The sequence below is a fragment of the Erythrolamprus reginae genome, chromosome 6 (genome assembly GCF_031021105.1).
Source record: "Erythrolamprus reginae isolate rEryReg1 chromosome 6, rEryReg1.hap1, whole genome shotgun sequence".
In the NCBI taxonomy this organism is placed as follows: Eukaryota; Metazoa; Chordata; class Lepidosauria; order Squamata; family Dipsadidae; genus Erythrolamprus; species Erythrolamprus reginae.
Window position 1 is genome coordinate 64,956,648 of NC_091955.1, and position 23,526 is coordinate 64,980,173.

Below are 23,526 nucleotides of genomic sequence, written 5' to 3' on the forward strand. Positions count from 1 at the left end.
CAAATTTAATTTTTGATCTGTCCCGAACGATGTTGGAGAGAGATTGGATGAACTAGAAGTAGGAGTCAAACAGGGAATTAGTCTTTTATCTCTATGTGGATACAAGAGGAGGAAATCTGATTTCTCCCCACCCCAATGCCATTGAACCTTATTTACATTTATCCAGGTGCAAACTGTCAGTCTAAGAAAATCTCTGTGTATAGTCTTCAGCAATAAATAACTAACTGAACTCTTCATGTGTGAATACAGTGTTCCCTCGCTTTTCGCTGGGGATGCGTTCCGAGACCGCCCACGAAAGTTGGATTTCCACGAAGTAGAGATGCGGAAGTAAATACACTATTTTGGGCTATGAACAGTATCACAAGCCTTCCCTTAACACTTTAAACCCCTAAATTGCAATTTTCCATTCCCTTAGCAACCATTCAGATTATTACTCACCATGTTTATTTATTAAAGTTTATTAAAAAAATATTTATTAAAGGCGGACGAAAGTTTGGCGATGACATATGACGTCATCGGGTGGGAAAAACTGTGGTATAGGGAAAAAACCCGCAAAGTATTTTTTAATTAATATTTTTGAAAAACCGTGGTATAGACTTTCCGCGAAGTTCGAACCCGCGAAAATCGAGGGAACACTGTATATTATTATTATTTTCCTTGGTAGCTTCTTATAAAACAGTCCCCCAAAATGAATAACATGCAATTTTCAAAAACTGATCACATGTACCTGTCTGCTAGGTATTATGGTTGTCAGGTACTTACATATATTCACATGGAAACATGTGCAAAACAGACATAAAACCAAGGTGCTTAGAGGATAGATGGGAAGAGAGATTTAAGTTTAAAATACTTTGTTCTAAATTGCAGGGAAGCATAATTTTATGGATAATTTGGTTGTTCCCTGCAGAGTCAAAGTACAAAACCACAAAACTCAGCGTAATCACTTAAATGTAGAACATTTTTGCTGCTTTGAGCAAAACTCACAGCACAGACTTAACTATGGCTTCATCTTTGCAGCTTCCATAATATAATTTTATTAAATGCTTTAAAAAGAAGTGAGAAGGCACTGTGCTTTTTACAGTTCTTAGAGCAATTGCTGATTCATGCATTAGAAAACACATTTTCTCATGCTGATAATTTAAGAAGAATTTTTATCCAATTGCATAAAAAAGTAACCTTGAGATTTCCCTGGAGCCCAGGAATGGGAGGTCAAGGATTATAAATGCTATATTTAATCCCAGGAGGTGGATTCAGAACATTTTATGATCTCTGAGATTCCATCCTTCTAATAATTGGTCTGATGCTCTGACCGTTTGATATTGGTCGCATTGTAATAGTTTAGTATTTTGATTAAGTTAATTTTTAGCAACATTTAATATTTAGCAACATTTAAGTTACATTTACTGTATACATATTAACAATAGAATAATGCAATATTGTCTAGGATTTCTGGAAATTCAGTTGGCATTTTATATAGTGTTAGTAATGTTATGCATATTATAGGTATGCTGTTGAAAATAAATCTATAGCAGAGCTTAGATTGTTAAATTATGATATAATTTTAGTATGTGTGTTATTTTCTATTTTTTTAGCCACAACCACTTGTTTTATACTTTCCAGAAATCCTAGACAATATTGCATTATTCTATTGTTAATATTCTATGTATACAGTAAATGTAACTTAAATGTTGCTAAATATTAAATGTTGCTAAAAATTAACTTAATCAAAATACTAAACTATTACAATGCGACCAATATCAAACGGTCAGAGCATCAGACCAATTATTAGAAGGATGGAATCTCAGAGATCATAAAATGTTCTGAATCCACCTCCTGGGATTAAATATAGCATTTACAGTCCTTGACCTCCCATTCCTGGGCTCCAGGGAAATCTCAAGGTTACTTTTTTTATGCAATTGGATAAAAAGTCTTCTTAAATTATCAGCATGAGAAAATGTGTTTTCTAATGCATGAATCAGCAATTGCTCTAAGAACTATAAAAAGCACAGTGCTTTCTTACTTCTTTTTAAAGCATTTAATAAAATTATATTATGGAAGCTGCAAAGATGAAGCCATAGTTAAGGCTGTGCTGTGAGTTTGCCTCATCTGGTAGAGCAGTGTTTCCCAACCTTGGCAACTTAAAGATATCTGGACTTCAACTCCCAGAATTCCCCAGCCAGCATTCGCTGGCTGGGGAATTCTGGGAGTTGAAATCCAAATATCTTCAAGTTGCCAAGGTTGGGAAACACTGTGGTAGAGGAATTAAACTATCTTCATTATCTGAGTAGATTGAAATGCATATTGTGGATGCAAGCATTGGCAAAGTTTCTGGGGAGAAAATGATGTTCTCAGCAGCTTTCCTCTGTTCCCTGCCTCTGCTCATCAAAATAAATCAAATTCTATGAGACAAAGCTAAAGGCTATTATTTATTTATTTTTGTTAGGAAAACAAATCGAGAAAAAAATAATCAATGGACTCTTAGTGAAAAGCATCCACAATCCAAGAGAGAAGAAGAGAATAAGGAAAATAGCGGCAGAATTACTTAACGCTGTAAAAACACTGTTCAATGAGGCCTAAATGGATCAAAGAATCTAGGGAATAAGTGCTAATTACTTAAATAGAGTTTCTTATCCTGAACTGCAGAATGAAAGAGACTGAAACTAATGCATATTTGCTTAGTTGAATCACCATACAGGAAGTCCTTGTTTAGCGATAACGGGGGACTGGCAATTTGAATATTCAGTTAAGTGGTTGCTAAGTGAAACTGCAACAACGCTTAAGATTCTATTTATTTATTTTATTTATTTATTTTGTCCAATACACAATGAGGGTTTTAGTGGGTATATATCTATATACACATAGTAAAATACATGACGTAGGTTATAGAGGAGATACTCATAGTAAAATACATCGAAGAAAGAATAGAAAAGAAGATATAGTAATAGAACATATCAATGAAAGAATAGAAGAAGAGATATAGGAATAGAAGAAAGGTATAGGAGATATAGGAGAGCAATAGGACAGGGGACGCAAGGCACTTTAGTGCACTTGTACTCGCCCCTTACTGAACTCTTAGGAATCTGGATAGGTCAACCATAGATAATCTAAGGGTAAAGTGTTGGGGGTTTGGGGATGACACTATGGAGTCCGGTAATGAGTTCCACGCTTCGACAACTCAGTTACTGAAGTCATATTTTTTACAGTCAAGTTTGGAGCGGTTAATATTAAGTTTAAATCTGCTGTGTGCTCTTGTGTTGTTGTGTTTGAAGCTGAAGTAGTCGCCGACAGGCAGGACGTTGCAGCATATGATTTTGTGGGCAATACTTAGATCTTGTTTAAGGCGTCTTAGTTCTAATCTTTCTAGGCCCAGGATTGAAAGTCTAGTCTTGTAGGGTATTCTATTTCGAGTGGAGGAGTAAAGGGCTTTTCTGGTGAAGTATCTTTGGACAATTTCAAGGGTGTTAATGTCTGAGATGAGATATGGCTTCCAAATGGATGAGCTGTATTCAAGGATGGGTCTGGCAAAAGTTTTGTAAGCTCTGGTAAGTAGTGTGAGATTGCCAGAGCAGAAGCTACTTTTTTTCTTTTCATTTACAAACCTGTGTAGGTAGAAAATGTGAGGATGGATAGTAGTTACTTTTTATTACCATGATAACTGAACCATTGTTAAATGAAGCCGTTTCTAAGCGAGGACTTCCTGTACTGATTTTGTAAGTGGTGGGCAGGCTGGATCAGCTGCATTTCTATGTATATAAGATTTTAAGGTATCTGTTTCTAGTTCAAAGGTCTCTGCTTCAAGGGGCTTGGCACTAGAGTAAGGAAGAGCTTTGTAAGCTATGAAAGGTAGCTGTTAGATCTGCATGTAAATGAAGAGGTGAGTCACAGGAACAGTTCAGCACCTTTATTTTCTTTTAGCTAAAACTAATATAGCCATTGAGAGGAGTTTTTTTCTCCCGCCGCTAGATTAGCCAATTAGTGGCGGCTATGCAAATAATTATGCAAATAACTACGAGACACCAGTTTTGACCTATGACAGAAACTGGGCCTGGAATTTCTGTCACTTATTGATGAGATCATAAAGTGTGATTGGATTGCTTAACAGTTAGTAGCAAGCTGGAAGGAAGTTGCAAGTCCCAGGGGCAGGCAGATAAGTGGCGGCTGCTGGGTGGGAGAAGGAATGAGATGGTGCACAACAGACACAATAGAAGTTGACAAGGGTGCAAATGGGTACGTGATACGTACTCACGTGCACTTTCCTCAGCTTCTATTGCGTCTGTTGTGCACCATGGAGGTGGAAATCAGGGAGGGTGTGTGAGGGAGTGAGGGAATGGCTAAGAGATGTGATGCCAGTTATAGAGGTGCAGGGGTTTGCACAACGGATGAAAGCACAGTTTGGATGTGCGACAGATGTAGTATAAATTGGGAGGGTGTGAGGATGCAGCACAGGCTATTTTAATTCATTTGTTAGTCCAATAGCTGCAAATTAACTCAGTTCATTTAGTAATATATAGTACACAAAATTCTTTTTCACTTCTGTTCTCAAACAGGATAGCCTTAGAAATTTCTGATCTAAATATTTTATATTATTAACATTACAACTTAAGCACCGTTATACTTAAAAACATGTTTTCTTACCTGCGGCAGTGCTTGCACTACTGTGTCCAATAAAGCTCTCATCCCAGTTGCCATCTTCAAAAGCTTCAGAACTATCACGAGAAAGCAAGGCAAGTGGTAACTTATGGCTGGGGAAACTAATACTGTTTTGTTTTTCTTTCTGGTGCGGCAGATCATAGATTAATTTTGTAGCGGGGATATCTTCTACTAAATGTAGACATGAACATGTATAAATATCTGTGGTCAATGTGAAATGTACACCATTATGTTAGAGCTAATAAGAATTTGAATCTAAAATTACCTTTTTGCTTCAGATTGTAACTAGCTGATAATCAGAAATTGTTCTCACTCTGTATAGGGAGTCATGGATTAGAAACTAAATGGGTGCAGAATGTGTCAAGGGCCCCATTGGCTGTATTGATAACTAGATAAGTACATCATCTGCTATGTATAATTATTATTTATTGTTTACAATGTTGTAGTGTTTTTATTGTAATATATTTTTTGAATTCTAAAACACCTAGGACCACTGATTAATATGGAAATTGAACAAACAAACAAACAATGCTTTGTTTAGCTGCTTTTATCTTCATATAAACTATTGCTCAATAGATAAAAACAGTGATACCTCGTCTTACAAACGCCTCATCATACAAACTTTTTGAGATACAAACCCAGGGTTTAAGATTTTTTTGCCTCTTCTTACAAACTATTTTCACCTTACAAACCCACTGCCGCCACTGGGATGCCCTGCCTCTGGACTTCCGTTGCCAGCGAAATGCCCGTTTTTGCGCTGCTGGGATTCCCCTGAGGCTCCCCTCCATGGACTCCCCACTTCTGGACTTCCATGTTTTTGTAATGCTGCAGGGGAATCCAAGCAGGGGAATCCCAGCAGCACAAAAACGAGCGCTTCGCTGGCAATGGAAGTCCGGAGATGGGGTTTCCCAGCGAGGGGAGCCTCAGTGAAATTGCAAAAACACAGAGGTCCAGAGGTGGGGTTTTGAGGACTTCGGTGTTTTTGCCATGCTGCGATTTCACTGATGCTCCCTTCGCTGGGAAACCCCACCTTCGGACTTCCGTTGCCAGTGAAGCACTCGTTTTTGCGATGCTGGGATTCCCCTGCAGCATCGCAAAAACACGGAAGTCCAGAGGTGGGGTTTCCCATGGAGGGGAGCCTCAGGGGAATCACAGCAGCGCAAAAACGGGCGCTTCGGCTGGCAAAAGGGGTGAATTTTGGGCTTGCATGCATTAATCGCTTTTCCATTGATTCCTATGGGAAACATTGTTTCGTCTTACAAACTTTTCACCTTAAGAACCTCATCCTGGAACCAATTAAGTTTGTAAGACAAGGTATCACTGTACATACATAATATAAAAATGAGATTGATTAGAACTAAATTTATTCAATTTAGATGTCGCCCAGCTCCAAATACCTCTGACTGACTTACAATGTAACAAAGAAAGTAAAATCAGATAGAACACAAGATAGAAAATCGAGTCAACAACAGGACTTACAAGGGAATCCAGCCATCTTAGTCCAAGGCTTGGGAAAAGAGAGAGGCCTCCAGGATTCTAGGCAATGCTATTAGGGTGGGAGCCAGCCAAATTGTGGGAGGATTTCAAACCAGAGTGCAAAAGCCATGACAGAGAAGGCATCCTTCTGGCTCCCAAAAGATTATACTTTTAATGTGACCTGAAGCACATGTGACCTAAAGCACATGGGACCTGAAGCACAAACCTTATCTGTTCATATTGTCTGGGCAGATCCAACAGGAGATGCATAGTTCCTCAAACAGCTAGTCCTAGGCCACATAAGCCTTTATAGGACCTAGCCAGCAACATAAATTGAAGCAGACTGGTAGCCAGCATAGCTTGCAGAGCATAATTGTCACACAAGCATATCAAGGTATGTCCATCACTGCCTGTACTGCTGCATTCTGGAAGAGTAGAAACTTCTAAGTGGTCTTCAATCCCAATAGAAAGCATTGCAAGTGGGGTGACTAAGACAGAGCTTCAGTGGCACAGTGGTTAGAGTGCAGTATTGGAAGCTACTTCTGCTGATCACCAGCTGCCAGCAGTTTGGCAGATCAAATCTCATAGGCTCAAGGTTGACTCAGCCTTCTATCCTTCCAAGGTCAGTAAAATGAGGACCCAGATTGTTGGGGGCAATATGCTGACTCTTTGTAAACCGCTTAGAAAGGGCTGTAAAGCACTGTGAAGCAGTATATAAATCTAAATGCTATTGCTGACCGAAGGGCCTCTTGATCTTCTTATTGTAACCTAGACATTTTCTCATTGTATTGTTGAACAGTGTCATTGTGTGTGAAGGCCTAACGTGAATTATTTATTCAGCAGTTCAACTCCATTTACCAGGCTAAGAAGTATGAATTATATATAAACAAGCTGGATGATTGTCTGCACAATTTTTCTTTCTATACTGGAAATAGCAGCCAACAAATCTGGGCGCTTTAGAAAAGTAAGAAACAAAACAAAACAAAACAAAACAAAACAAAAGAGATAGATTACAGACAAAAACAAAACAAAAACCGAAACTCAGATAGGAGCAGGGAAAGAAGGAAAATGGGTGTCAGTGATCTTCATCAAAGGCCTGGGTAAAGAGCCATGTCCTCAGGGCCCTTTGAAATACTAGAGGGGCGGAATTCAGTGAAATGTCATTTCAGAGGATGGGCACTATTACAGATAAGGCAAACTTCCGGGTCTTGAAAGATGCTATTGTTTAATTAATGGAACTTATGTACACCAACCCTGCCAGATCAAACCAGCCAGGCAGATGCTAACTAATGACATAAAGGGTCCCACTACAATCTTTCTATTGATGGATTGTTCCCCCAAATAAGTCAGGTTATTCTTCCTGGCTCGTCCTCTTACCTCGGGCAATACGAAGCACTCTCATGATGCGGATGATAGTGGGATTGATTGGAAGGGCAGCATTGATTTCAATCTCCTCCAGAGTAATTCCCATGACTGAGAGCAGAACAATAGCTAGATCCAGCTGGTTCCACCTTTAAGAAATTGAGGAAAGTAAGATACCTTTTCTGGCTCAATGAAAGATTGAATCCAGCTATTAATTCCCCCCCCCCAAAAAAAACTAGACTAGATTATTTAAAATATTGCATTAATCAAGTAAACCCATTTTAAAAAATGAAATAAATATACAGTGTTCCCTCGATTTTCGCGGGTTCAAACTTCGCGAAACGTCTATACCACGGTTTTTCAAAAATATTAATTTAAAAATACTTTGCGGTTTCCCCCCCTATACCACGGTTTTTCTGGCCCGATGACATCATACGTCATCGCCAAACTTTCATCCGCCTTTAATAAATATTGTTTTTAATAAACTTTAATAAATAAACATGGTGAGTAATAATCTAAATGGTTGCTAAGGGAATGGGAAATGGTAATTTAGGGGTTTAAAGTGTTAAGGGAAGGCTTGTGATACTGTTCATAGCCAAAAATAGTGTATTTACTTCCGCATCTCTACTTTGCGGAAATTCGACTTTCGCGGGCGGCCTCGGAACGCATCCCCCGCGAAAATCGAGGGAACACTGTACATATTTTGTTTATTGATTTAATTTAATATCCTTAAATAGTTTAATTGATATCATTTGTTTTGGTGCTCAATATATTTTGAAAAAGGTTAATCTTTATGGATGTGTTTTTAAATGATAGATGGGATATTTCATACTGAACTAGATTATTAGTCTACTGTAAAACTGAATATTTTGACAAACATTGTAAACAAAGTTTACAAATACAAATAAAGGGAAACAATAGTGAATGAAGTAGTATTTATCCTTCTTTATCCTTCCTTTAATTTGAAATTATTGCTTTGTAAAAACATTTTAGTTACAGGTTTGAGGATTTCTTTCCTGGTGATCATATGGATTACAACGTTTTCCTTTCCTTTTAATGTACAATGATTTTTCTTCTACCACTTATAAGATATAATACTGATTTTAATTACAGAATCCCAAACATGAAAAAAGAAGAAGAAAAGGAACATTTTGTGGAAATCTCTTCAGTTATCTCATCTCCAGGAAATACTGAATAATGTCTGCTGATTTCTACTTCGTAGTGTTAGTAGGATTTTTGTACATCATTAGTCCCTACAAGAAGACACTGGGAATGTGTCCCTTAGTTTTAACTTTAATACAGTAGTCCCTCGCTATACTGCGCTTCACCTACTGCGGCTTCACTTCATCGTGGGTTTCTGAGGAAGTCGATCGGCAAATTTAAACAGCCCGCTAAACTCGATCGGCAGGTTTTTTTTTAAAAAAAAAATATCTAAAATTGTAAATACTGTATTTAAATACTGTATCTAAAATAAATACTGTGTGGGAAGGGCTTATAAACACTTAAAACAATGAAAACTTACCAAACAATTACAATATAAATACTTAAATAAGTACTATCAGTCGATAAATTCCCCATCGCAGATTTCACCTATCGCGGCCAGGTCTGGAATGTAACACCAGCGATAGGTGAGGGACTAATGTAATGTATAGTTGCAATAATCAAAGTACAACATGTATCATTTCTGATTGTTTGATGATCCCCCCAGAACAGCTCACCTGTCTTTAAAAAAGCGTCTTAGTCCGAAGGCCACAAGCTTCAAAACTGCTTCCAAAACAAAGACTGTAGTAAACATGTAGTTGCAATACTTAAGAGCAGTTTCCAGGGACTAGGAATAAGAGGAAAAGGTAATATTACTAACATAAAGCTCTTGGACTGTTATATTCTGTAGCTGGCAAAGAAGCTACGGAAGTGTATTCTTTTTTCTTTTTTTTTAATTCTTGTTACATTGCAATTAATTTTCTCAGTTTGTAGCAGATCTCACACTTGGGCATCCTCCTTGATCCACAGCTCACATTAGAGAAACATCTTTCACCTGTGGCGAGGGGGGCGTTTGCCCAGGTCTGCCTGGTGCACCAGTTGTGGCCCTATTTGGACCGGGACTCACTGCTCACAGTCACTCATGCCCTCATCACCTCGAGGCTCAACTACTGTAACGCTCTCTACATGGGGCTACCTTTGAAAAGTGTTCGGAAACTTCAGATCGTGCAGAATACAGCTGCGAGAGCTATCATGGGCCTTCCTAAATATGCCCATGCCACACCAACACTCCGCAGTCTGCATTGGTTGCTGATCAGTTTCCAGTCACAATTCAAAGTGTTGGTTATGACCTATAAAGCCCTTCATGGCATCGGACCAGATTATTTCTGGGACCGTCTTCTGCCGCACGAATCCCAGCGACCAGTTAGGTCCCACAGAGTTGGCCTTCTCCAGGTCCTGTCGACTAAACAATGTCGTTTGGCGGGACCCAGGGGAAGAGCCTTCTCTGTGGCGACCCCGATCCTCTGGAACCAACTCCCCCCAGATATCAGAGTTGCCCCCACCCTCCTTGCCTTTCGTAAGCTCCTTAAAACCCACCTCTGTCATCAGGCATGGGGGAACTGAGATATTCCCTTCCCCCTAGGCTTATAAAATTTATGCATGGTATGTCTGTATGTATGATAGGTTTCTTAAATTGGGGTTTTTTACATTACTTTTAATATTAGATTTGTTCATATTGTCTTTTTACTGTTGTTAGCCGCCCCGAGTCTATGGAGAGGGGCGGCATACAAATCTAATAAGTAAGTAAGTAAGTAAGTAAGTAAGTAAGTAAGTAAGTAAGTACGTACGTAAGTAAGTAAGTAAGTAAGTAAGTAAGTAAGTAAGTAAGTAAGCAAGCAAGCAAGCAAGTACGTAAGTAAGTAAGTACGTAAGTAAGTAAGCAAGTAAGTACGTAAGTAAGTAAGTAAGTAAGTAAGTACGTAAGTAAGTAAGTACGTACGTACGTACGTACGTACGTACGTACGTAAGTAAGTAAGTAAGTAAGTAAGTAAGTAAGTAAGTAAGTAAGTAAGTAAGTAAATAAATAAATAAATAATTCTCCTTGGTAGTTTCTAGGGCAAATATCAACGTTATCTTTGCTCCAATGGAACCGAGTTTAGTGCAACATTGCCTGGTTGGTCTTCATGCAAATGACACCTTTCTCCCAACTCAGAGCAGGAAAATACTTTATCCTATTTTTAAAAACTTCAAAATACTAAATAGGTTGGGTGAAAATAATGTGCAAGTGGCACGAGAGTAACAACACAGGTAGTTGTACGATTTATAAGAGTTCATTTAGTGACTGTTCAAAGTTACAACAGCACTGAAAAAAGTGACATGACCATTTTTCACGGTTGCAACCTTTGAAGTATTCCCATAATCGTGTGATCACAATTCATATGCTTGGCAACTGTTGCTGTGTCCCAAGGTCATGCAATAACCTTTTACAATCTCCTGACAAGCAAAATCATTGGGGAAGCCACATTTACTTAACAACTGACTTGCTAACTTACCAGGCGTAGTGATTCACTTAACAACTGTGCAAGCAAGGTTGCAAAATGGGGCAAAACTCACTTAACAAATATTTCACTTAACAACAGAAATTTTGGGCTTGGTTGTGGTTGTAAGTCGAAGATTACCTGTATAGCGTCTCACTTTATATTTGAAAAGAGGATAAGGAAAAGACAATTAACATAGGACAATGATGGCGAACCTTTTTTTCTCGAGTGTCGAAAAGGTGTGCGCGCACCCTGTTGCACATGCACAAGTGCCCATACCCATAATTCAATGCCAGCTTCCTCCTCCCCCTGGAGGCCCTCTGGGGGCTGGAAATTTATTTATTTATTTGTTTGTTTGTTTGTTTGTTTGTTTGTTCGTTCATTCATTCATTCATTTATTTATTAGATTTGTATGCTGCCCCTCTCCATAGACTCGGGGCGGCTCACAACAATAACAAAGACAATGTAACAAATCTAATAATTTAAAATACACTAAAACCCCCATTATTAAAAGCAAGCATACACACAAACATACCATGTATAAACTATATAGGCCCGGGGGAGATGTCTCAGTTCCCCCATGCCTGACGGCAGAGACGGGTCTTAAGAGCTTTACGAAAGGCAAGGAGGGTGGGGGCAGTTCTGATCTCCGGGGGGAGCTGGTTCCAGAGGGTCGGGGCCGCCACAGAGAAGGCTCTTCTCCTGGGTCATGCCAAATGACATTGTTTAGTCGATGGGACCCAGAGAAGGCCAACTCTGTGGGACCTAATCGGTCACTGGGATTTGTGCGGCAGAAGGCGGTCCTGGAGACATTCTGGTCCGATACCATGAAGGGCTTTATAGGTCATAACCAACACTTTGAATTGTGACCGGAAATTGATCGGCAACCAATGCAGACTGCGGAGTGTTGGTATAACATGGGCATGGACATACCTTGGGAAGCCCATGATTGCTCTCGCAGCTGCATTCTGCACGATCTGAAGTTTCCGGACACTTTTCAAATGGCCTGTTTCTCTACTGGTGGGCCCAGTAGGCTCATGTTTTGCCCTCCCCAGGCTCCAAAAACTTCCCTGGAGCTGGGAAAGGGTAAAAACGCCCTCCCCCATCCCCCCAGAGGCTCTCTGGAAGCCAAAAACACCCTCCCAGAATCTCTGTGTGAGCCAAAAATCAGCTAGCCAGCACACACATGAATGTTGGAGCTGAGCTAGGGCAACAGCTCGCATGCCAGCAGATATGGCTCCGCATGCCTCCTGTGGCACCCGTGCCATAGGTTCACCATCACTGCTATAGGATGAATAACCAGAGCTGCTTTCAGATCTTGGGAGGTCCTAGATAGATTTCCTGCCCTTGAGGGTAGGGATAAAATACTCCCTGTTCACTCGATCCTGTGAGTCATTGGAGACCTGGTCACGAAGGGAGCACGAGGCTCTGCCTACCCACCCGGATGCCGCTATTGGGTTCTTTTACCCTTTGCGCATGCACAGAATGCTTTGTGCATGTACACAGGGTAAAAGAACCAAAATGGCAGTGTCCGGGCGAGTGGGTGGAACATCACGCTGCCTTTGTGACTGGTTCTCCGATGACTCACAGGCATAAGCGAACCGGGAGCATTCCACCTCTACTTGTGGCTGTGGGGCCACTGATTTATTTTCAGGTGGTTGAGCTGCCCAGATATAAAGATGCCACGACAATGACAGTAATAATGCTGCACAGCTGTGAACAATGCACCTGAACTCATCAGTGCTGTCATCCTAATTATGCCATTCCTAACGTGCATACACTGCTATCGGAAATTGCATAATTAAGATGACAGCATGAAAGACTTCAGGCTCACAACTGTTCCTCCAGTTGTTACTGCAGGAGGGAAAGACTGCTGCCATGGAATCATGTTAATGCTAATCTTTACATGTACATAATTAAATGGTGGTGAGTTGGGAAAGACAGTTTGGAATCCCACTTTTCATCTTTCCCAGCATGGATGGAGAACAATCCGCAACAGGTACAGCAGCAGCCTGGCAGTCTCCCAGTGCTGCCAAAATCTTTGAACACTGAGCTATTCATAGCAAGAATTGTCTTACACGGATTATCTTTATTGTTTTAATTATTATTTTTATTTTTATTTATTAGACTTGTATGCCGCACCTCTACTTTCTTCATTGTTCCTTTTTGGCAAATTTCCATGAAAGATTGCTGGTCTTTATTCTTTTTACAAAAACCCCCAGTAGTATATCCCCCATACCATATTTGGACAGAGTTGGAATTAAAATTGCTGTGTATTGTGCATGGCTTTTAGGTTGGCTGTATTGTTAAAATCTATTTAAGTGAAAGAATAAACCTTGAAGAGGATTCAAGGATTTTCAAAGTATTAAGTCTCAATTTATCACAGCTTCTTTGCTTTTCTATGCTGGCATTTTAATGTTTTACAAACAATTTGGTGACCATTTATCCAACATTAACATCAGTGTGTTGGTCATTACCTATAAAGCCCTACATGGCTTAGGGCCAGACTATCTTGGAGACTGCCTTCTACCACATAGCTCCCAGTGACCGGTAAGGGCCCACAGAGTTGGTTTTCTCCGGGTCCCATCAGCTAAACAGTGTCCGCTGGCGGGTCTGTGGGGGAGGGCCTTCTTTGTGGCTGCCCTGGCTCTCTGGAAGCAGTTACCTTCTGAGATCCAGACTACCCCCACCCAATTGGCCTTCCAGAAAGCAGTGAAGACCTGGCTTTTCCAACAGGCCTGGGGCCATTGATCTTATGGTGGTAACCAGTGAGATTCGGCCATGAATAGTATGCAGGGTTTTAACCGTTTATATTGTAAATTGTTTTTAAACTATTTTTAGAAGTTTTTGTATTATTATTGACATTTTATATTTTTTCTGTGAGCTGCCTAGAGTCCCTAGGGCAGTGATGGCGAACCTTTTTTTCCTTATTATTAGATTTGTATGCCGCCCCTCTCCGTAGACTCGGGGTGGCTTACAGCAATGATAAAAACAATATATAATGACAAATCTAATAGTTAGACTCTAAAATAACAATAATACATTTAAAAAGTCTAAAAAACAAGAAACCCCAATATATAAAAACATACATACACTCATATCATACACAGAAAACTTCATAGGCATGGGGAGATGTTTCAGTTCCCCCACGCTTGACGACAGAGGTGGGTTTTAAGGAGTTTACGAAAGGCAAGGAGGGTGGGGGCAGTTCTAATCTCTGGAGGGAGCTGATTCCAGAGGGTCAGAGCCACCACAGAGAAGGCTCTTCCCTGGGTCCCACCAGACGACATTGTTTAGTTGACGGGACCCGGAGGAGACCAACTCTATGGGATCTAACCTGTCGCTGGGATTTGTGCGGCAGAAGGCGGTCTCGTAGATACCCTGGTCCGGTGCCATGAAGGGCTTTATAGGTGATGACCAACACTTTGAATTGTGACCAGAAACTGATCAGCAACCAATGCAGACTGTGGAGTGTTGGAGTAACATGGGCATATTTAGGAAAGTCCATAATTGCTCTCGCAGCTGCATTCTGCACGATCTGAAGTTTCCAAACACTCTTCAAAGGTAGCCCCATGTAGAGAGCGTTACAGTAGTCGAACCTTGAGGTGATGAGGGCGTGAGTGACTGTGAGCAGTGAGTCCCGGTCCAAATAGGGCCGCAACTGGTGCACCAGGTGGACCTGGGCAAACGCCCCCCTCGCCACAGCTGAAAGATGGTTCTCTAATGTGAGCTGTGGATCGAGGAGGACGCCCAAGTTGCGGACCCCCTCTGAGGGGGTCAATGATTCCCCCCCCAGGGTTATGGACGCACAGATGGAATTGTCCTTGGGAGGCAAAACCCACAGCCACTTCGTCTTATCAGGGTTCCTTGGGTGTCAAAAGAGTGTGGGTGCACACTATTGCACATGTGCGAGTGCCAATACCCATAATTCAATACCTGGGGAGGCTGAAAACAATTTCTCCCACCTCCCGGAAATGCACTGGAAGCTGGAAATGGCTGGTTTCCCAACTTCTGATGGGCTCGTGTTTGCCCTCCCAGGGTCCAAAGGTTTCCTTGGAGCCGGGGGATGGAAAAAATGCCCTCTCTTATCCCCTGGAAGGCTCTCTGGAAGCCAAAAACACCCTCCTAGAGCCTCTGTGTCAGCCAAAAATCACCTCGCTGGAACACACATGCATGTTGAAGCTGAGCTAGGGCAACAGCTCGCGTGCCAACAGATATGTCTCTGTGTGACACTTGTGGTACCCATGCCATAGGTTTGCCATCACTGCCCTAGGGAGTTAGGTGGCATAGAAATTGAAGAAACAAATAAATAAATAAATTATTCCATTAAATTCAGTAGATCTTACTCCCAGAGATTTTGTCATAGGACTGTAATATTAATTAATTTCTAGCTATAATAGAAGAGGGATGATGGAGATTAAAGAGGAAGATATAAAATATTTTTACAAATGTTATCTATTAATTTTTAGGGAGGTCTCAATTTCATTTTTTAAAATCTTTTCATAATTATGAAAGAACTGGAAAGAAAAACATAAAATAGAACGCACACCAGATTTAACCTAGTAATTAATATCGTTTTCCAAATCATTATGCGTTCTAAAAGGAAAGAAGGTTAGGAATTCTAATGTTTCAGTGAAAACACATCTGGAAAGCTTATGGTTAGCGCATTAGATATAGTCCTGTGCAAATTGCATCTCTTATTATGCAAATTACAAAAAAATTGATGAATGAGAATTCATCATATTCAGCTGGAAATGAGTCATATTGCATCCCCAAAGGGAAAATGTATTTGAAAAAGCTGAGAACTTCATTCTCTATTGCATTTAGAGGATTTTTTTTCAAAGTTAGTCAACTTGTATAAAGCTATTGAAGCTCACCCCAGAGGATTGGATAATTAAAGCTTTTTATAAGCATTCCACTAAAGAAATGCTGTGACAGGAAGGTAAAACATTTGTCTTCCATTGTTTTGATGGATTTGATGGATTTAATAATTTGATGGATTTAATAAGGAGATAATAAACTTTGCAGCATAAATTAAAGAATGCTAGGCCCAGGAATAGATGTTTGCTCTTGCAATTACATACAAGGTCAACAGAATATTTAGAAAGATGCTATATAAAAGGTCTCTTAGATAATTTCCCACTAGATGATACGGTAGCAATTAAGAAATATATCTTATCCAATATGCTGTAATGCAAACCTTTCAAAGCTTACACATAAAGGTACTTGACATAAAGGTACATTGGCAACTTATTTTTATAATGGTATAAAGCTTGCAATATTTGTATAAATATTCATATATTTATTTAGGTTGTTTTAAACTTATTCATATAAGCATTAAATAAACACACTCACATACACACACACACACATTTTTGTTTATTTCCCCCTAATGCAGACATTTAGAAGTTGTGATGGGGAGCTATTGATAAAGAAATTGCATCCAAAATATTAAATAAGTGCAATTATCCATTTTTTCATTCATGAGAGGAAGGAAACCATTTAAATGTATTTATTTATATTTGATATTTTTTAACCACTCATCTCCCACAGAAAGGAACTCTGGGCAGTATATAGTATCAATAAAATTAAACATTAAAATCAGAATAATTTAAGATTAAACGTTTGAAATAATAAAAATAACATTTAAAAAACGGAGAAGGTAAAGATGGGGGATTGGCAGGTAGCCAATGTGGTGGTGGGAGGAGGAAATCCCATGGGGCAAGTTAGCCCCAAATTCGTATGGAACTCTGTATTCTCTACATAAGACTGAAAATGCAAAATAGTATATAATTTCTTCCGCATTGCTAGGCCAGATCAGGTGCAAATGGTAATCAAGATGATTTACTGAATTGGATAAAGTAGAACAAACAAACAAACAAACACATAGTGAATTGTCCTAAAAATGTGAGTTCCAGATATAATTATAGAAGAAGAAACGACAGACATCACAATCTCTGGAACTTTTAAAAATTTATTATCCTAAGCTTTCGTCAGCCCCTGCTGACATCACCAGAGTGTAAAATCCCATTGAAAAAACACTGCTTTTATGTATTGCTGATCAATTTAGCTTTTTGAGCGCGTAATGGGCCCACACCCTTGTCTCCCCCCTGTAATCAGCTTTGCTTTTTTTGCCTTAGTCATGCTGACCTATGGTGACATGATTTCTGCTGTCTCCTTCCTGTTGTGTATTTTAGGCATAGATATTGGCCCAGTGAAGACATAACAAACTTGGACCAAGTGCAGAAAAGTCCGGCCGATCATTATCAGAATGGGATTGATGGATATAAGTGTTGAATATGCAATAGCTGAATGTAAATAGTTTGAATTTGAATGTTTGAAAGTGATTGGTTGCTCTGCTTGAGCGGGAGATTTGTTTAACTGTCAGTTGCACTTTGGGCGGGAAAAATGAGTATAAAAACAGTAACCCAAGCGCCGCTGTTTGTTCGCGCCTGATTACTTAGTAGTGGCTGGAGAGACAATGTTATTTCTGAACCTTGGTAAATAAAACGTTAACCTTCCGAGCGCCTGAGGCTCATTTATTTCAATAAGAACATAAGAAGAGCCATGCTGAATCCGGCCAAAGCCCGCTGAGTCCAGCTGTCAGGCCGAAGCCATTATGTGGGGTTAGAGATTTTGGCCAGCCACAGTAATACAGCATAAGGGGGGTAGGGAGGGAGAGTGAGTAGTCAGAGGGGAAAATTACTAGACACAGCCAAAGATTCCTTTCTCCGAGCCAAGGCCACCGTTTGTTCTGCCTCAACTGAAGAGAAGAGGAAGTTGATAAACCCCTGCACATGGACTGGCTCTCATGATGAACTTGTGGGTGTGGGGGATGTAAGATGAACCTTAACCTGTGAGAAGTATTCAGAATCGGAATGGCCACAGCGTAACCAACATGGTCCTGTTAATAAATCGAGCTCTGATCGAGAGAATTGGACTGGAACTTGATTTATTTCTCAGGTGCTCTTTGTACCACTGACACTAGCATTCTGTGTCACACAGTGGCCCACCAATTGTACTTGGGGATCTTGGGCAGAAAGAGTGGGCAAAACCCTCCTTTTCCGTTGACCCCCAACAATGGTATGGGGCATTGGGGGGGCAGGAACAAGGCAGATCATGGGCTAAACAAATGAATTTGGGGGTGGGAATGCAATGAGAGTGCCTGAGAGGGACAGGGGTAGCGATATGGGGAAGGGAGCCAGGATAAGGTTAGGGTCTGGATGGGTGTCAACAGACTCAAACTCAACTCTAATAAGACGGAGTGGCTGTGGGTTTTGCCTCCCAGGGACAATTCCACCTGTCCGTCCATTACCCTGGTGGGGAATTATTGACCCCCTCATAGAGGGTCCGCAACTTGGGCATCCTCCTCGATCCACAGTTTACATTAGAGAACCATCTTTTAGCTGTGGCGAGGGGGGCATTTGCCCAGGTTCGCCTGGTGCACCAGTTGCGACCCTATCTGGACCGGGACTCACTGCTCACAGTCATTCATGCCCTCATCACCTTGAGGCTTGACTACTGTAATGCTCTCTACATGGGGCTACCTTTGAAGAGTGTTCGGAAACTTCAGATCGTGCAGAATGCAGCTGCGAGAGCAATCATGGACTTCCCTAGGTATGCCCATGTTACACCAACACTCCGCAGTCTGCATTGGTTGCTGATCAGTTTCCGGTCATAATTCAAAGTGTTGGTTATGACCTATAAAGCCCTTCATGGCATTGGACTAGAATATCTCTGGGACCGCCTTCTGCCGCATGAATCCCAGCAACTGGTTAGGTCCCACAGAGTTAGTTTTCTCCAGGTCCCGTCGACTAAACAATGTCGTTTGGCAGGACCCAGGGGAAGAGCCTTCTCTGTGGCAGCCCCGACCCTCTGGAACCAGCTCCCCCCCGAGAGTAGAATTGCCCCCACCCTCCTTGCCTTTCATAAACTCCTTAAAACCCACCTCTGCCGTCAAGCATGGGGGAATTGAGACATCTCCCCAGGGCCTATACAGTTTATGCATGGTATGTTTCTGTGCATGTTTTTGCTTTTTAATAAGGGGTTTTTAGTGACTTTTCAATTATTAGATTTGTTGTATATTGTTTTATTGTTGTTGTGAGCTGCCCCGAGTCTACGGAGTGGGGCGGCATACAAATCTAAATAATAATAATAATAATAATAATAATAATAATAATAATAATAAATGCCTTCAAAGTAATACCTGGTAGCCTGGCATCACCCACCCCTGGGGGAGCCCAAGCCCACAAAAGGGAAGGTGGGAACAGAAGCCGCACTCCATTGGTCAGCTTGACTCAGGCATAAACATCAAAGCTAATTACAATGGGAGTGGCAAGGCATACATACATACATACATACATACATACATACATACATACATACATACATATTAAGCAGGTTTGCTTGCTCTCTACACCGTACTTCTCTGCAACACATCTGAGACAGGAAATTTTTTCCTGGATAACTTTCTAAACACTACCAAATTTTCCTAGTAACTGTCAATATCTCTGATTTTCTGCTTTACAAGCAGTAATTCTTTTAATGCAGACTAAACAAAAAGAAAAGAGGGGCATAGAGGCAAAAGAAAAAAAAAGTTTCTTGAACTCACCACTGGTTGGTTGTAGTGCTCCAAAGACATTGTTACAACATTGAGGCAAATTATAAAGGTGATAAAGATGTCCAGGTAGTGGCTGGTGCAGACCGAATGGATGAGGAGGCGGACAGGGCAGTAGGTGGCATAGTACGGCAAGCGCTGGGCTTCTTCAGTGGAGGTAAGGGAGCAAATCCGAAAAAGGGTAGAAAAAAAAGGGAGTTCAGATTAGGTCAGGTTTGTGTGTGTGTGTGTGTGTGTGTGTGTGTGTCTGTGAGAGAGAGAGAGAGAGAGAGAGAGAGAATGAATGAGAATGTGTGTGTTTTCGTTTATGTGTGATAGAATGGCACATGCAGAAAGAGTATTGAGAGAAAATTTGAAAAAAGAGAAAGAATTGAAAGAAAAACAGGAACAATAATTAAGGAAAGGAAATAGGAAGCAATATCACAAAAATATAGTAAAAGGAAGGGAAGAAAACAAACAGGAAGGTAAATAGCAGAAAGGAAGAAAAAAAAGAGGAGAGCTATGAAACGTTTAGTCCTAAGAGTAAATCTAAGGCAAGGGGGAATTAAAGGGAGCCACATTGTTACAGGGATGAGGTGCATTCAAACAAATATTTAAGATGAACCGGAAGGGAAGAGTTTTTGTTATTTTATTTATTGATTTTATCCAATACACAATGAGGGTTTTAGTGGGTATACACATACCGTGTTTCCCTGAAAGTAAGACAGTGTCTTACTTTCTTTTTATCCCCAAAAGCCCCACTATGTCTTACTTTCGGGGTATGTCTTATATTGTTAAAGGGGCACTGACAGCTAAAAAAACTGTGTAAAATGTGTTTTTTTAGTGTATATGCATTTTACCTTCTGTGACGGGCGGGGGGGGGGAGGTTTCTTTGGAGTAGGGACGTGCCCGAGTAAATTTGCAGAGGCGGCAGTGACAAGTGCAGGAGACGGCGCGGCGACGTATGGAGAGGGGGACGGTGCGGACATGGGCAGGAGGCGGCGCACAGCTAGATGAGAGGGAGGCGGCAATACCCCCCGTGTTTCCCCGAAAGTAAGACATATGTCTTACTTTCGGGGTACGGCTTATATTAGCCGACCCCCCTGAAACCCCCGATACGTCTTACAATCGGGGGTGTCTTACTATCGGGGAAACAGGGTAGTAAAATACATGATGAAGGTTATAGAGGATATTCTCATAGTAAAATATATCTAAGAAAGAATAGAAAAGAAGATATAGTAATAGAACATATCAATGAAAGAATAGAAGAAGAGATATAGGAATAGAAGAAAGGTATAGGAGATATAGGAGAGCAATAGAACAGGGGACAGAAGGCATTCTAGTACACTTGTACTCGCCCCTTACTGACCTCTTAGGAATCTGGATAGAGTTAGTGAGGTAGGAAGAGATAATTAAATCAAGGAGCTTCATTTACTTAAGAACTGCTGAGTTAGGCCAGTTTCCTACTAGTTTATTTATTTATTAGATTTGTATCCCGCCCCTCTCCGTAGACTCGGGGCGGCTGTGCTTTTACAGGCCGGTTAAACTGATGGCCTACAGGCTGAATAAGCCCACCAAGGCTCGCAAAGGCAAAAAACATCCTGATACATATAATATGTCACATAATGCGATCGAGTTTGCCATTGGTGTTTAGATTGTCTTCACAGACATTGCACAGTGTAGTATCACCCAGCTATTGTTGAACAGAATCTGTCCTCATTGCTCCTATCTTGACACAACAAAAATTGGATGAATATGCAAAGTTATGCAATAGTTTACTAATGTGGAAATGCACTAAGACAAAGTCTGTTAAAGTTATAAAAAGGTCAGCAGCTTTCAGAGCTCAACAGAAAATAAATCCTTTCCTGAGATGCAGAAAGCCAAAAGCTCAATAACATGTTTGGCTGCACCTCAGCAAACTCCCATCATATGGTTCTAACATATGCACATGTACATCAGGGTTATAATGAAATAAAACTCGTCTCAAAAAACCTTGGCCTACCCACAAACAACCAAACAAATAAAAAAACCACTTGGGTTGTTCCTTACTCCTACGCTTCTTCTCCAGGCGCCTCAAACGCTTTTCCTCCCGCCTCCGGGCCTCTTCGGCTTCTTGGTGTTGCCGACACTTGTGGAAATTCTCCACCACCACCCCTACAAACATGTTGAGCACGAAGAAGCTGACGATGAGTAAGAAAGAAATGAAGTAAAGTAGCATCCAAGGGTTGTTGTTGGTCACTGGCTGGAATGTAAATAAAAAGTAAAACAAGCAGCTGAGTTTAATAAGATTGACATTACGAAAAGCGTTATAACAAGTTGGTGGCATTGTTGTTTGCCAGCAAGTATTCTGCAAAATAAAAGAAATTATGTTTCTGTGGAATTCTTTGATATCTCCCCAAAATTGCAGTTAACCATTAGATATATTTTATGTAAACTTCCATCAATGGGGTATTCTGCAGATATTGGATCAGTGGTGGGTTGATCCTGATTTGGCCTGATTCTTAGAACCGATAGCAGCGGTGGCAAGAGGCACTGCCAACCCTCCTGGGATGCTTCTGCGCATGTGTTGTCACGTGCACATGGGCTCAAGCACACATGAGAACCAGTAGTAAAGGGTTTTAGATATTTAGTAATAGCTAATGGTCATAATGACTGGGAATAAAATCTAACCAAGAGAAAGGCAAACCATTTCTTCAATTGTCGCTAAAAATTGTTCAAATATAGATGAAATATTTACATAAATTTAAAATGCTCTCTAAGTATGATGGAGAACTTTCATGTATATGATATGGAGATGATTATGTGACCAATGAAAATTGCAAGCATATCTGGCCATAGATGATACCAATACTGACAAAATAGTTTACTGTTTTATGAAGGCATTTATTATTTATTTATTGGATTTGTATGCTGCCCCTCTCCGCAGACTCGGGGCGGCTAACAACAGTGATAAAAACAGCATGTAACAATCCAATACTAAACAACTAAAAAAAACCTTATTATAAAACCAAACATACATACAGACATACCATGCGTAAATTGTAAGGCTTAGGGGGAAAGAATATCTCAGTTCTCCCATGCCTTACGGCAGAGGTGGGTTTTAAGAAGGTTACGAAAGGCAAGGAGGGTGGGGGAAATCTAATCTCTGGGGTGAGTTGGTTCCAAAGGGCCGGGGCCGCCACAGAGAAGGCTCTTCCCCTGGGTCCCGCCAAACGACATTGTTTAGTTGATGGGACCCGGAGAAGGCCCACTCTGTGGGACCTAACTGGTCGCTGGGATTTGTGCAGCAGAAGGCGGTCCCTGAGATAATCTGGTCCGGTGCCATGAAGGGCTTTATAGGTCATACAAGTAGTTCTCATTTTTTTAAAATTTATTTTATTTTTATTTATTTTTATTTATTCTTTGTCCAATATACAATACATATGAAAGGGAATAGACATTAAGTGGTATATAAAAGATAGGAAGTGAAGAGGAAGAGAAGTAGGTGGGAAGGGGAGAATATATATGATAAAATGGAAAGGAAAGACAATTGGACAGGGGACGAAAGGCACATCAGTGCACTTATGTACGCCCCTTACTGGCCTCTTAGGAACCTGGAGAGGTCGATCGAGGAGAGTCTGAGGGAGAAATGTTGGGGGTTGGGGGTTGACACTATTGAGTCAGGTAATGAGTTCCACGCTTCGACGACTCGATTGTTAAAGTCATATTTTTTACAGTCAAGTTTGGAGCGATTAACATTGAGTTTGAAGCTGTTGCATGCTCTTGTGTTGTTGCGGTTGAAGCTGAAGTAGTCGTTGACCGGAAGGACATTACAGCGAATGATTTTGTGGGCAGTACTTAAATCTAACTTAAATTTAAATTTAAATCTTAAATTTAACACCCACTTGTTCAGCGATTATTCAGAATTATGACAGCACTGAATGA

At 40.6% G+C, this 23,526-nt stretch overlaps 1 protein-coding gene across 1 annotated transcript in view; it reads right to left on the bottom strand.

Moving 5' to 3' along the window:
- Window positions 1–23,526, bottom strand: part of CACNA1I (calcium voltage-gated channel subunit alpha1 I) — a 495,583-nt gene that overhangs the window by 25,576 nt on the left and 446,481 nt on the right. The window contains exons 25-29 of the mRNA XM_070754808.1: window positions 21,652–21,844; window positions 19,618–19,769; window positions 9,207–9,316; window positions 7,504–7,637; window positions 4,636–4,706 (exon numbers count right to left, since the gene is read on the bottom strand). Of these exons, the coding sequence (XP_070610909.1) occupies window positions 4,636–4,706; window positions 7,504–7,637; window positions 9,207–9,316; window positions 19,618–19,769; window positions 21,652–21,844 (660 nt within the window). The remainder of the gene's footprint in view (window positions 1–4,635; window positions 4,707–7,503; window positions 7,638–9,206; window positions 9,317–19,617; window positions 19,770–21,651; window positions 21,845–23,526) is intronic.